Raw genomic sequence first — 15,158 nt, 5'->3', positions numbered from 1 at the left:
ATACTATATATTAATAAATGTCTTTTAAAGGATTTTCGGATAATGTAACTTTTTCATCGTTAAATATGACCTTTCAATTATTTTTAAATAAATTACACGTATAAAAAATTTCATTTGACAACTTAAGAATATGCGAAAATAGTATAGTACAAAGTGTCTATGTATCTGCTTAACGACTATCTACAGTCCAATAAAGTCTATTAAAATAAACTTAAATCGATTATAATAATTTACGAAACGAGAACTGTATTTACAAAAGTTGAATTATTAAGAAGTAATGACTAATTAAGTTAATAAGTTAAATGAACGTAGATTTTAAGAATAAAAAAAATTAACTATAAATTATTAAACATTATGAAAACATAGTCATTAAATCTTGTACTGATAATTTTGAACTTTCCTTAGTTTTACCGCTTAATATCGAATTAGCCAGGGATAATTTAGTTTCTTGTAATTTTTGGATGGTTTCTTCAATTGTATCATTACATATAAGTTTGTAAATGTACACATTTTTTTTCTGTCCAATACGGTAAATGCGGTCACATGCTTGACATTCTAATTGAGGATTCCAATGTATATCAACAAGAATCAAGTGGTTCGCACCAACTAAATTAAGACCAACGCCACCCGCACAAAGCGACAACAACATAATTTTGGGATTTTTTTCTTCATTAAAAGAATTTATAATACTTTGACGATTTTTTACGGCAACTGCCCCCGTAAACATTTCAAATGTAGCACCGGGTACAGTACGTAAATTTTCACCAATTATTTGAAGATAAGTTGACCATTGTGATACTATTATCAGTTTTTCCCGTTTCGCTAAGATATCACGCACTAAATTAAGGATTACAGTCAACTTTGAACTACATCGTTTTGGGTTGAACACTGGATTTTCTGAGGTTAAGAGATGCTCGGAAATGCGTTTATCAACTCCAACTGCTTCATTTTCTTCGCCTTTGCCAGAAGCGTCTCTAGAAATATTTAAGCCTTTCAGTTGAGCAACGAGATTGTTTTGCGATTGGCCAGAATCTTCACCTCCATCGGCTCCATCAATCTCAATTTCCTGTTTGTCTAACATATCGTGAATCAATGAAGGTTGACAACAAATTTGACGAAGTCTAAGAAGAATAACTAAAATTTCAAATGTTTGAACATCAGCATGTCCCGCTAAAAATTGTTGCTGTGCTTTATTAAAACTATTTTTAAATTTATTCGCAACATCAAGTGGAACAAGAGCTTCTTTTTCTACTCGCTGATGTAGAAATTGAGCAAAAATAGTTCGAGAATACATCATAACTTTATCATATACAAGACGTTCGTCTTTGTCTAAAGAAATTTTTATAATTTCCAAATGTTTTTTCGGTAAAGAATCAATGTCACCTTTATTAATAAGTTCATTTTTAGTACGGCGAAGCATCAAAGATTTCATTACCATGGCAAGCCTTTCCACACCAGCATCGCTCTTATTTTCGACCCAACGCTTCCAAACTCGTATATCGTCAAACGGTGAGCATTTTAAGAACTTTAAAATCGCAAATATATCCATTCCTTTGTTGTGAATTGGTGTGCCCGTAAGTGCCCACCGTTTTTTAGCTTTCAGCTGACAGACTGCTTCACAAGCTTGACTTTTATGATTACGAATCGCATGAGCTTCATCTAAAATGACTCGTTTCCATTGGATTTGAAAAAGTAGACCATTGTTTTTTGACTCGCGTACTAATAAATTATACGTTGTAATTACTATATCATTACGAGCAAGACGTCTTGGAACTTTTTCGCGATTATTACCATGATAAACTTCAGTAATAAGGACTCCATGTTTGCATCGTGAATCTATTTCATTTTTCCACTGATTAATTAGCGAGGCTGGACACACAACTATGGTTCCCCCTTGATATTTACACTCTTGATTTTCAATGTTATCAGCATCATAAACATCATCATCATCATGAATTGAGCTGTCTGCAAGTGATTTAATCACCAATGATATCATTGTGAGCGTCTTACCAAGTCCCATGTCATCAGCAAGTACACCACCTGGAGGTCTCTGTTTCTCACGCCATGTTAACCAAGCTAAAGCATGTTTTTGATGAGGCATAAGATGTACTATTAGTCCTTTTGGGTCTTTAACTTGTTCATTTTCACTGGGTTGTGATATTAACGATCCATGAAGATGTTCTAGGCGTTCCACTGTCAATGCTTGTTCATTTTGAAAAGTTGCCAATGCTCGTTTTCCTAATCCTTCAATGACTGTATTTGCAGTGGGCTTCAACAATTTTTTACGATCAAAATTAAAGCTATTGGAGTTTGCTTCTGGTGAATTAACGCTGTTGTGGGGATTATAATTAGGGTAATTTATGGAATTTTCTTTGTCAGATGAAAGATCATGACTCAAATCTGTGGATGCGACACTGGAATTGTTGTCTTCCATTTGTTCAAGCTGCTTTTTATACTCATTTAAACTCTCTTGATTTTTCAGTATAGATTTCCTTATATTTTTTCCTCCATCAGGAAGTAACTCGCAATTACCTTGCATTAAAAATATCTGAAAAATTATTTTCTTTACAATTTTTTGTTCAATACTAATTGAAAAAATTTTTAAATAAAATAATAAATACCTTTGATCTTTCGATATCGGTTGTAAGACGTTTAATTTCTTTTTTTATTTCACTTCTAGTTGTTGGCTTGGTTAATGATCGCTTTGGTGGTTTTTTTTCTTCATTATCAGTAGGTGGAGATTGCTTATCTGAAAAAGAAAAAAATTTTTTTTAATAAATTAATCTACCAAAAACTAAATAATAAAAAATGACCTTTATCTAATTAAGAATAAACATAATACCATGATTAAATATAATAGTCTCTCGGGGTGTATCGTCTTGATGAATACTATCCTCAACATTTATTTCATATTCATCTTTGGTATGATTGTTGCTACTCATTATTTCACTTAATGAATTGATAGATTTATGAGAATCATTGTGTTCAATACTATCTTCTTTCGTTGGAGTTTTAATCATCGCGCTATTGTCATTTTTGTTCTTACTATTGATTTTACTCTCATAACTAACATCATAATTTGTATTTGTTGTATTGTTGCTACTATCCCCATCATCACTCTCACTAATTACGCGTGGGCTATGGTTTTTACTTGTATCATTTTTGGACGTTAACAATTTTTTTCCATGATTCAAATTTTTTCGACTATGATCAATACGGTCATCAACATTTTCCTCATTTTCCTCATAATCATCACTTAATGATGTATTATGATTTTTATACTCAAGTTCTTGGTCATTTCCATTACTACCATCATCATCATCTGATTCATTAGTATCATCATCCGACGAACTAGATTCATAATGAGCAATTTTGTGAATACTTCTACGTATTGCTTTTCGAATATTCATTTCGACAACATCCATATCATGATCTTCATTCATTCTAAAAATTAACATAAAATGTTATTAACATTAATTGTTTCAAATCCGTCTTTAAAACAATAAAATCTTTCCATAAAAAATACAAATGACTCACTCATCCTCAGAATCCGACAAAATTCTGTTTATTTTTTTTCTACTCGTGTTTGGTTTGCAAATAATACTTTCCTCGAGAATATTATCAGACTCCCTGCAATCAAAAATGTAACAAGCAATAATTTTTATAATTAGTGACGTAAAATTAATAATAACAATAAAACGAAAATAAAACTGTTTTACTTACTCTTCATCATCAGATTCAGGAATCAGTTTATTAATACGATGTTTTTCCTTAACATGATAATCGGATTTATTTACTGTTGGCTCGTCATCGGAGTCAATAACTATTGAATTTTCATCTGTCATACTAATTTCTTGGTTATTAATTTCTATTAAACTATATTAATCAACAGGTTTATGTTTATATAAATTAAAGCGTTAGTTACAGTCAAATTGTTACGTTGTGTTATGGTTTAGTGACGCTTTGTTATTAGTTAAAACTAGTTGAGACCCGTCCATGCTGTAACTGACAAAAATTTTAAATCATTTTATGCTGCCCTCTATGTTAAAGTTAGCAGTCTTGACCATTTTTTAATTTTTTTTTAACAAACAAATTTTTTTTGAAAAATTATTTTAAAAAAATTGCATTTTTAATTTTTTAAAATTTCTACATGTCAATTTTTTTTGCCATAATTTGTTTGTTAAACAAATTCTTAAAATTATTAAAAATCGGCTAAAATAATTTTCATACTTCTTTCATGTAAGATAAAATGTGTACACTATTCTCCCTACACGAGATAACACTTTCTTAACTTATTTTTTATTTAAAAATTTATTTTTACTTTTATTTACTTTTTTTTTGTTTTCAAATTTTCAAAATTATAAAATGTTTGGTAAATTTTACTTCAATTTTTTTTAAGCTTTCATTTCAGAATAAAATTTAAATAAAAATTTTTGCGTTTACTTTAGATGAAGGTAAAAAAATTTATTTTAATCGAAAATAGTAACAAACTAAGGTTGAAAATAAAATTTTTAATATCAATTAAATTAAAATTTTTTTCTTTATTAATTAGGTAGTAAATAACATACGCCTTTTAAATTTTGTTAATTTTAGCACAATGCATTATTATATTACTTATAAAAAAGTAGCATAGAAACTATGCATTTAAACGCTGGTACATGTATATATATCCGAGTTCTTTTGGAGGATTTTCGGATAATGCAACTTTTTCATCATTAAATATGACCCATCGATTGTCTTTGAGTAAATGACACACATAATGTCCAACCATCGTCGAAGTCCCCATATGTGAGATAAAGCCTACAAGTTTATAATGGCTGTCACCATCACGATATTCAACTTGAGCTGGTCTAATTTCTTCTTCCATCACTCCATATGTATCAAGTTCATCCTGATGACTGATGATCCAGTCAACTGCACGCTCTATATTATTATCCGTTTCTTTAAGTGCTTTTACAGCACGATCTTCAGCAAATCCTAAACTCAAAAGATATTCAAGGCCTGCTTCACTGGGTACAAAAGGTGCTTTTGATAGTGTTATTTCAATTCCCGGTGGGACAAACTTGTCTGCAAAATCGGAATCCATCATATGTTCTAAAAGCCAATTTGAAGCTACTTCGAGGCCTTGATTTTCAGTAAAATACAATGCTCTCTTGCATGCTTCTGGTGGGAAACCCATGTCAATCAATTGACTGAGAATAGTTTGATCATAAACCGGCATTGGAATTTCAGCAGCTGCTTCTGGCAATACTTTTTCATTAGGTTGTAATCCACAACCACGCAGAGAAGTCAAATCTAATATATCAGGCATCTCAACGGCAACATCTAATTTTGCCAGTGTCCAATCTTCATTAACAGTAAATTTTTTCAAGTGTATCAAAAGATAATCTGGAAATGTTGCAAGTCTTGTTATTTTTTTGGCAGTTGTTTTACCATTAATTGCAGTACTATAAAATTGTTCAATAGATTCAACACCAGCAAAAGCTTCAAGGCATGATGAAAATTTTATATGCGGTCGTACAGTAACACTGGAATCTAATTTTCTACCTGCAGCTTCAGCTTCCTTTTTTGCTCTCTCATGAGCAGCAACTTCTTCTTTATTGGTTGCTGCTCCTATAGGAATTGGAAGTGGTAATAAATATTCTGGTCGGCATGAATATTGAACATTACCGGAACTACTGCATTCGTAACGTTCTTCAACTTTAAATTTGAAACAATATGCTGGATTTGCTAGTTGAACACTGTGGCGTTGTAAAATACTCAATAAATGCAATAAATATTCTTGAGCATCTTGCTGACGATTAGAAGAAAATCCTGAATGTCCACGGCCTATCAAGCTTTTAAACATTCTTGGCTCAATACCTTGCTGTGCATCATTTTGATCTTCTGATTTTGGAGCGATTGAATATTTACCAGATAGTAAACCAGATCCTAATTTAGCCATTTGAACATTAAAATCATTGGCTGGATCACTGGTGTTATTGTCAAAAATTTCTATCGCTGAATTAACGAATCGGTTAACAAAATCTGGAATCATAAAAATCATCTGCATTACGCTATTCAAGTAACAAGAATTTCCAAGATTTACAAGACCAGTATAACCAGGACCATAAATTGGAGTTAATTTACTGGCAGCTTCTTGAAGTGCTACCCATTCACCAAACTTTTGATTAAGATCTAACTCTAGTTCAACCATTGATTTTTCAGTTTTTTCTAATTGAGTAATATTAATGCCCCAGTGAGCCAGGTGTTCAATTAAATGAGGATCTTCAACCATATCATCTTCATCATATGAATACACATCTCCTTTTCCTTCCTTGGTGATTGTTCCTAATTTAACTGCTAAAGGATAACTGGTTTCTTGATAGTGTTGAACAGCATGATTATTACCACCCGAACCATCATAAAATTTACGTCCACACAAAATTGATCCATCAGTTAAATTTAACCATAAATTTTGATTGAGGTCGCATTTATCACATTTCCAACCATTTGGTGGTATTTTTCTTCCATTATCCAGTTGCAATAAATTTTCAGCATGTTTAGAGATAATTTTAGCTTCACCGTCCCAAGTACCCGCGAGAGCTTCTCTCTCAGCTGCTTTGGTTGCTGACTCAGCATTCAAAATAGACGTTATTGAAAGATTCATTTTCTCTGGTATTAAGTCGGATGGATATGGAAATGTTTTAAAATCTGGCAAAATAACAATTTCATAAAAATCTTCAAAAACATATTTCTTTTCATTAGGATTGAATCCACCAGGTTCACCAATTGCCAAACGAGTTATTTTTTTCGCAGGTCCATCAGCGGCTTGCTCACTTGAAACTTTTTTTAATCGTTTTATGTTGAGATAAACGCGGTGGCCAGTTTTATTGCTGTATCTTTCAACATAATCACGACCAAGTCCGTGAAAACTTGTCAGGCTCACGTACAAACCAGATGGAGATTCAGGTGTATCAAATGAGTAAACACATTCGTCTTTGTAAATTTTATCATGAGGCCCAGCGATTTTAACAACATCTGAGTACATACTCAACATCATTGTTGATTCCATTGTTAATTTTTCGTGGTACTTATAAAACGTATTTATCAAATTATTTGATAAAAGAATTTATATTATTCTGAAATATAAAAAGTATATCAATAAATAAGTTGTACGAATATTAAAAAGATTGATAAATTATGTAGCTCTCGTTTTAGGTAAATATAACTAGCACAAAAGTAAAAAGTTAAATTGTTTTACTTAAAATTGACAATAATAAATAGTATTTTTATTCATCTAATTCTTCGTGCAATATTTCATTTGTTAATAAATAAAAAAAAAAAGTTTAATTTTGGCTACTTTTATCATTTTAAAAATTCATATATTATTGCACAGATTGCACTAATTTTTTATGTTCATACTTAAAAAATATTTTTTGTCACTTAAAAAATACAAAAATTCTTTTCAGTTTACAATTTTCATTATGATAAAAAAATTATTTTCATTTCTTTCATTTTTGTGCCATGTTTTTAATTGTGGTTAAAACATTTCCGAATGTATATCGAATTTGCATACTTACTTATTTCAGTTCTAGTTCAATGATATAAATTTGGATTCGTAAATATTATACTAAGATGATATTTTTTTACATCATTAGTAGTAAACTAATTAATAATGAACATCAATTGATTATAGAATTCTGAAAATGTTAGAAATAAAATTTATTGATTAATCAACTAATTGTTTCAAATGAAATAGATTAAAAAATATATATTACAACTTACTTATTGAAATGCTGAATTTATTACAATATTAATAATAATGACTAATATATTTAGTAAAATTTATGATGCGTTGGATTGAGATCACAGGAAAATTTTCTGTAAAAAAAAAAAAGAATAAATTATACACTGGAATTTTCCGGATTTTTTAATAAAATCATGATACATAAATTTTTTGTGGTGAAAGTAACTTTGCAAAATGTTATTTAGTTACAAATATAAATCTTTATAACTCATAAATGATTCAAGATGTATATTTTAATTAAAAACTCATAGTGTATTAGTTTTAGATATTAATAAAGATAAATTTACCTATAACATTTTATTCTATATTGACGATGAATTGTCATCAAAATAATAAGTCTTTAAAGTTTGGTTAGTTTTATTTTGGAGCTTGCTTATAATCCACTTTTGTAAACTTTATCCACTATCCACACTGTATCTATATATTTATACAAGATGATGATGATGAAAAGACAAAATGTAACCAATCATTTTGAACCATACAGGAGAAAGACATTACTTTTATTGGACAATAAACATTGAATCACTATGTATTGCTGCTTTTCATGAGACATTATGGAGAAATCATATGGTGAAAACGCTACCTTTACACTACCTTCAATGACTATGAAATCATCTCTTGCTATAATTTTATTTTTTATTTCAACTAAAATAAATATTTACAGATAATAAAGTTAATATAATAAAAACACGCGGCCGAATGGGAAAATGCCCAGAGCCTAAAGAATACTACTACTACCACTAATAAAAACACATGATACTTACTGGAATTAATAGATATTTGAAAATTTTTTTTGTTTCGCTTTAAAATAAGTTGTTTAACAAATTTTTTTTGTCATCATTTGTTAAAAAACGTTTATTTAAATTAATGACATGAATATATTTTTTTGTTTTCAGTCACTCGTCAGACGTAACAACAATTTTTAAATATTCAGAATTTATAACATCTGTGAATTTTTAGGATTTTTATAACAGTTAATTGTTTACTATAAGTATCAACTAATTGTTAACTAAATTATTATGAAAAAATTCCACATTTACAAATTCAAAAAAATTACAAGTGTAATTTTTGTAAAAATATTTTTTCTGTCCAATCAATTTGAAGTAAAAAAAAAAAATTGTCAGAAGTCTGCTAATTTCAGTATACCATGTTTTTTGAAAGTTATAAAATAGCGAGATTAAAATAAATTCTTAAATGAAAAAACTTAAAAAATAAAAGTATCAAATAAAAAATCGAAAAGTTGAAAGTTTAAAACAAAATTATTTATCAGATTATTTTCTTCAGGTTATCCCCAGTCAGCATCCAAGTCAGAAAGATTTCAGTATGAAGTCTTTTAAAAAACTTCTTATAGAAGTCCTAATGTGACGTCTTAAGGAGCTCTTTTTTACGAGGTCAGAACTAAGAGCTCTTAATGAACTCATAAGTTTGGAGTCAATTTTCTGACATCTAACTGAGTCCCTTTTTTGGGCTTCTTTTCGAGTTGCGTATAATGAGCTTATAGACATTATAAACAAAAACACAAATTTCTTTTTAATATAAAGCTGTCAAAATCTTATTCATTTTTCATTTATTACTTTCCTGATTGAGAAATTAAATTGAAAATGATTAAAAATAATTCAAATTAAATGATTTAAAACAATTTGAATAGATTTAATATATAGATATACACTTGGCATAGGTTAACTCATTTCTCTTAATCCAGGTTAATTAAATTTTTCAAAAATTTTAAATTATATTATGAAGTAATAGGCAATAATGTTAAAATCTGGTTCGTAATCAAACTAATTTAGATAAAATAATAAAATTGGATTCTAATCTGAAAAAATTATGTGAACTTTCTACAATTAAGGAGTACTTTGCATGTATCAATTTTAAACATTTTATTCGAATTTAACGATATCTTATAACTATATACTGATTAATTATTGTTGAATTTTTAATATTCATTAATTTATCTATTAGATTTTATATTGTGAAAAGTAAACAAAATTTATATAGACTATTTAAAAAAATATTACAGGTAGACTTTTGAATATTTTTTAGTTTATAAATATTCGTAAAAGTTACTTTTTCTCTATCGATACACAGTATCAAATAGAATAAATAATGTAGACAATGATCGCAACATTTCATCACTATATAAACTTAGCTTATAAGAATAATGAGATGTGTAACGACAAATCGTTTGAACTGCGTAAAGGGTTAGGTATCGATCTAGCACGCGCGCGACTCGGGTTCGATTCTTAGTTACGGCAATTGCGATTTTCACTTTCTCTCTTTAAACCGACATTATTAGGTCTATCTACAATAATAAACATTCGAAATCAGGTTCGGTGCTTCATGAAACTCTGAATTACTTTTCATAATTTACTTTTATTATTATTATTATTATTATTATTAATATTATTTTTGTTGTGTTCTTATTATTGTTATCATTATAATAGCATATAGAGATAAAAAATCATTCATTTGTGCAAGTTCAGAAAAAAGAGCTCTTTAAGAGCTCGTTTTGATGAGTTCTTAAAGTCTACAATAAACGGCGCATTCGACCTCTTCAGAAGGTCTTAAAGACGTCTTTTAGACGTAGACTCTGACGTCCAAATCAGAAATCTGAGCTCATTCGGAATAACTTAATACGTCATTTTGCTATCTGGGTCGACACTCAAATAAATTGAGCTTTTATGAGACTGACTCGTTTCAAAATGAATAATTTATAATGTATAGATAAAGTTGTTGCCGTACGTATTAGCACCATATTAATTTCTGTAACACCCTGAAGGGTAAAATAATAAATTATTACTCCAATCGCACACTAACATCAGATATTTACTTTACAAAAATGAATTGCTATATATTCTATTAACAAAGTAATTCATTCCGTAAAAGTCAAACGTGAAAATAAGAAGCTTTTTTTTAGATGCTCTTATAAATTTTTTTAAAGATGATTAACATTAAACAACGTTTTCAAACTAATTATCTTTCTCTCCAATTGATTGCCGTGTTTTTCAAAGTACTCACACTTGCTCCCTTCACAGTAACTATTCGCCGATCATCGAATTATTACAAAAACAATCGAATAATTGTTAACACTTCATATTCATTACCAGGATCAGTGTATAATATTTTTTTCTCATTAATCTCTATAGTAACTTTAGTTTATTTTCAATTTGATAATTGCACCCGCAACGAAAGTTTAAAAATAATAGATAATCGTGATCTCAAGAAATTGTTTAAAATATTGATTGAAATAAATGTTCCTTGTATTTCAATAATTATAGTGATTTTTTTCTGTTTAAAACAAAAAAATTTTGCAGTGATAATTAATAAAATTATTTCGGTCAGCAATGAATTAAAGCAAAACCTCATTTGTCGCAGTCATTTGCACGATAATACGTACCAAGTATCCATAGTTTTATTGCAAATTATTATAATCATTGTGCTTCACATAAGAGCGGCCACAAACGACAATGATATATGTTTAAATTATTTTGTCGCTTCAGGTTTTATTCTGGAAGGTCTTATGATTCAATACGCCCTTATCGTTAATTTTTTGAGAAAATTAATTTATAGTTTAAATGAATCTTTGTCATTAATAGCAGATAAAGTTGACAGATTATCAAGTGAGTTTCTATATTCCAACAATGATTTATATCATGATTACATGAAAAATTTAATTTTCATTAAAAAAATGCATCGATCTATCTTTGAAACAATTCAAATGTTGTCAGATTTCTATTCATTTCCTATTTTGTTAGCAATTATTTTTTCATGTTTATGGATGATCATGAGTGCGTATATAATAATTTTCTACTATGAAACAAAATCTAATTCGCATTCTTATGACTCGCATAGATTATTTATTGTATTTGTTGATTCGCTATGGCCTTTGAAAGATTTTGTTCCTATACTTATATTGACCAGTTATATAACAAAAACTGCCACTGAAGTAAGTATCAATTAATAATTTATATTCTATCAAATTTTATTATACGGCCTCAAAAAAGTCACTGTTCTTTTTTGATTGTTTAATTTTAAATAAACTTTTACATATTTTTGTTACAGATGAAAAGAACAGAACATATTGCTCGGAGAGTTAAACTCACACTCTTCCAATACCCTCGAATCAAATCTCAGGTAAAAATATAATTAACACGACAGTAATAAAACTTGTAAGTTACTTGACACTATTTATCCCAATATTGTTATCTGGCTTTTACAGATGGAGCAATTTTCCATGGAACTGTCTCACCGACAGTACACGTGCTTCACTGCTTGTAATTTTTTTTCAATTGACAGCACACTCTTGATACCTGTAAGAATTTTTTACAATTAGTGTATTACTTTTTTGTTATTCAGTTAACTTAATTCTATTTTTTAATCATTATTTTACTCATATTTCATAAAGTCAATATAAAAAACTTTACGTACTTATTTAATGATCAGAGAAGATTTATAAAAATTTCTTTGGACAACAGATCAATCAATTAAATTTTTTTACTTAATTACAAAAATACGACTTAATATATTTTTATTTGGATATATTTTATCAGGATTATGATAAGTTTAAATGTACAGTTTTTTTCAACATATCTTGTGCTTTTTACGCCTTTTACTTCATTTGTGGTGAAAAATAATTTTTTATTACAAATCGAATTTAATCACATTAAAAATATTTTCTTTTTTTTTTTTTGCATAAATTCTTAATCTCTGTTAGGTATATTTTTATATGAATCTGATGCAGAAACCTATTTACTTAAATGGATAACTTGAAATTTTTTTTATAGTGTAAATATATATTTTTTTTTTTTAGATACTGAGCACAACAACAACTTATTTGATAATATTATTAAAAACTTCTTCTTCGGATGAATGAAATATTTTAAAAATAGATGTATATATCTTTAATAAAATTGGTCAGTATTTGTAAATAAAACAAAAATACAAAAACTAAACATGAATATCATTTTTCAGTTCAAACTGTACACGTTTGTTCAAGTAAACATCATATTCTAAATAGATATAAAACTTAATTTTACTTTGATCGCTCATATAAACTAGTTGATTACTCTAGCAAATTAAATTGATGAGTTAAAATATATGTTATTGGTATAGTTTGGAAGGTTTGACTAAAAAATTTAAGGAATTGATTTTTTTTTTTCAATTTCAGTAAATTATATTTATCATTAGATCAGGTAAGGAACTAATAATATTTACACTTTTTTAATAATAAAATTGAGTAACAATCACATGATGTAAAGAAGTGTAAAACATATAAAAAGCTTTAATTTTTAATGAAAAGAAATATCTTAACTTCAAATAAATTTTACGTAGATTTTAGTTAATAACTAAAACTAAAAATCTGTTAAGAACATTCCAAGAAGTAGAAAAATATGCTTCGGTAAGTCTTACTATTAATATTAACAGCTTAAATTTTTTTTAAGCAATCAATACAAACAAAATTTTTTTTATTAATAACATTATCACCATTTTAATAATTAATTTCTCCAACATGCATATAATTTTAATCCTTTTAAAATTAATAATTCAGTAGTTTATAGATACAGTGGACTTGCATTATCATCGAATATATTATTATAATATCAATTCATTTAAACCTAATAGAAGGTGAAATAATAAAATAACAAAGTAATAATTTTTTTCCCTTTGATACATTATGTATATGTAAATATTTCAAGCCGATGTTCTAATAGTATCATTCCACTTATTGAGTCAGTGAGTGGATACAGTATAATAAAACAGTTCGTAAAAAAAATGAGGTTCGTAAAAGGACTTTTCAAAAAAGATTATATTTAATTGCGAGTAATTATTATAATTTTCAAAATTCTCGCGCTTGCTCCACTTACGTTAACTATTCGAAAATCCTCAAATATTCACAAAAATAGTCGATTTATTATAAAGAGTTATGATTCTTTTTATGGATCAATGTACAATCTTATCATTTCATTAGCTTCTATGGTGGCATTACCTTATTTCATTATTTTCTATCGTAACAATCCAGCACTTTTAAAAATAAAGAGTCCTTGCTTATAGAGACTGCATTTAATGTTAATTGATATAGGTTTACACTGTATGTCTACAGTTACAGTGATTTTTTTCTACGTTAAACGAAAAATTTTAGTATCCATAATCAATAAAATAATTTACGTCCATAATGAATTAAAAGAAAACCGTATTTATAATAGTCAATGGCGAGACAATACTTATGAAGTATTAATAGTTGTGTTGCAAATTATTACAATTTTTGTTGTCAATATGAGAGCGTTCGAAACTAAACAACAGCTATCTTCTTTTTATAATATCGCAGCCGGATGTATTCTTGAAGGTGTTGTGATTCAATACGCTCTTTGCGTTAATTTTTTGAGAAAATTAATTCATAGCTTGAATGAATCACTTTTGTCATTTGCAAATAAAGTTGATGAATCCTCGAATGAGTTTTTACATTTCAATAATAATTTACATTCCGATATTATGAAAAAATTTATTTTTATCCGAAAAATGCAACGTCATATCTATGAAATAACTCAAGAATTATCAAATTTCTATTCGTTTCCGATTCTATTAGCAATTATTTCTTCATGCTTATGGATGATCATTAGTTTATTCATAATTATCTTTTACCATGGCATAAAATCACCGCATACAAATTTTCATAATTTATTTATGTTACTTGTTGACTCATCGTGGGCCTTCAAGGAGTTTATTTCTATTCTTGTATTAAGCTGCTGTATAACAAGAATTATCACAGAAGTCTGTATTCAATAACTTTCATGAAGTTTGATCTAATTATTTAATTTTGAAGTTCATTCATTTATTGCAGATGAAAAGAACGGAAATTATTAACCACCGAGTTAAGCTCAGATATTTTGGCTGTCCTCGAATCAAGTCTGAGGTGATAAGTAATACTATCATTATCATGTCACTAGTTAGAAATAAGTTTATGTAAAAATGATCGTTTAAATGATTTATTCTAATAGATTTTTCTTTATTTTTTAGATTTTTCTTTATTTTAATTTTAAATAATTTAAACAATTTAATAATTGATGATTTTTACTTATTTAATAAAGTAAAGTAATAAAATGACTTTGGTATTTATTACTTGCCGGAATAAATAAACAGATTTGGCAATAGCGCGCTTGATTATACCCATAACAGAGACGTGGATGAGTGTGTAAGTTAAACATTTCTCTCTCTGTAACTATACTTCTATCCTTTTCTTCTTCTCAGCTGTTGACGCGATGTTGTCAAATCTTTATTCGAATAAATAGCTGACGGTAAACGAGTTACAAACATAAAATTTGACTTTAAATATTTCAAAAATTATATCGGTAATGTATTATTATTAAATTGT

General features: G+C 28.0%; 3 protein-coding genes across 4 annotated transcripts; 1 reads left to right on the top strand and 2 right to left on the bottom strand.

The window, feature by feature from the left end:
* Positions 1-70: 70 nt before the first annotated feature.
* LOC123269136 (transcription termination factor 2-like) lies at positions 71-4,024 on the bottom strand. 2 transcript variants are annotated; one of them, XM_044734698.1, is made up of 5 exons: positions 3,724-4,024; positions 3,538-3,630; positions 2,843-3,444; positions 2,622-2,749; positions 71-2,548 (listed from the first exon to the last, which is right to left on the bottom strand). In XM_044734698.1, exons 1-5 carry the CDS (start codon positions 3,843-3,845, stop codon positions 353-355), a joined length of 3,141 nt encoding a protein of 1,046 aa, XP_044590633.1. In that variant the 5' UTR covers positions 3,846-4,024; the 3' UTR covers positions 71-352. The 2 variants fall into 2 exon arrangements, with proteins under 2 accessions (XP_044590633.1, XP_044590634.1); XM_044734699.1 differs by lacking the exons at positions 3,538-3,630; positions 3,724-4,024 and having other exon boundaries at positions 72-2,548; positions 2,843-3,119; positions 3,308-3,328.
* A 497-nt stretch (positions 4,025-4,521) lies between these two features.
* On the bottom strand, positions 4,522-8,267 carry LOC123269144 (ubiquitin carboxyl-terminal hydrolase 5). The gene is made up of 4 exons (XM_044734715.1): positions 8,077-8,267; positions 7,768-7,863; positions 7,563-7,682; positions 4,522-7,121 (listed from the first exon to the last, which is right to left on the bottom strand). The coding sequence occupies exon 4, from the start codon at positions 7,052-7,054 to the stop codon at positions 4,637-4,639; it is 2,418 nt and encodes an 805-aa protein (XP_044590650.1). The 5' UTR covers positions 7,055-7,121; positions 7,563-7,682; positions 7,768-7,863; positions 8,077-8,267; the 3' UTR covers positions 4,522-4,636.
* A 3,176-nt stretch (positions 8,268-11,443) lies between these two features.
* On the top strand, positions 11,444-12,662 carry LOC123269729 (putative gustatory receptor 2a). The gene is made up of 4 exons (XM_044735564.1): positions 11,444-11,735; positions 11,852-11,923; positions 12,009-12,101; positions 12,600-12,662. The coding sequence occupies exons 1-4, from the start codon at positions 11,451-11,453 to the stop codon at positions 12,660-12,662; spliced, it is 513 nt and encodes a 170-aa protein (XP_044591499.1). The 5' UTR covers positions 11,444-11,450.
* Positions 12,663-15,158: the final 2,496 nt, after the last annotated feature.

The sequence above is a fragment of the Cotesia glomerata genome, linkage group LG7, assembly GCF_020080835.1.
Source record: "Cotesia glomerata isolate CgM1 linkage group LG7, MPM_Cglom_v2.3, whole genome shotgun sequence".
NCBI lineage: Eukaryota > Metazoa > Arthropoda > Insecta > Hymenoptera > Braconidae > Cotesia > Cotesia glomerata.
Note: the sequence above shows the minus strand (reverse complement) of the source record. Positions and strands in the feature narration are given on the sequence as shown.

Bases quoted from the DNA above. Each gene is read 5' to 3' on its own strand.
- LOC123269144 (XM_044734715.1), bottom strand. From the start codon at position 7,054: ATGGAATCAACAATGATGTTGAGTATGTACTCAGATGTTGTTAAAATC.
- LOC123269136 (XM_044734698.1), bottom strand. From the start codon at position 3,845: ATGACAGATGAAAATTCAATAGTTATTGACTCCGATGACGAGCCAACA. The intron at 3,445-3,537 runs GTGAGTCATTTG...GTTAATTTTTAG, and splicing joins TTGTCGGATTCTGAGGATGA to AATGAATGAAGATCATGATA. The intron at 2,750-2,842 runs GTATTATGTTTA...TTTCTTTTTCAG, and splicing joins GACTATTATATTTAATCATG to ATAAGCAATCTCCACCTACT.
- LOC123269729 (XM_044735564.1), top strand. From the start codon at position 11,451: ATGAAAAATTTAATTTTCATTAAAAAAATGCATCGATCTATCTTTGAA. The intron at 11,736-11,851 runs GTAAGTATCAAT...TTTTTGTTACAG, and splicing joins TAACAAAAACTGCCACTGAA to ATGAAAAGAACAGAACATAT. The intron at 12,102-12,599 runs GTAAGAATTTTT...TTTTTTTTTTAG, and splicing joins ACAGCACACTCTTGATACCT to ATACTGAGCACAACAACAAC.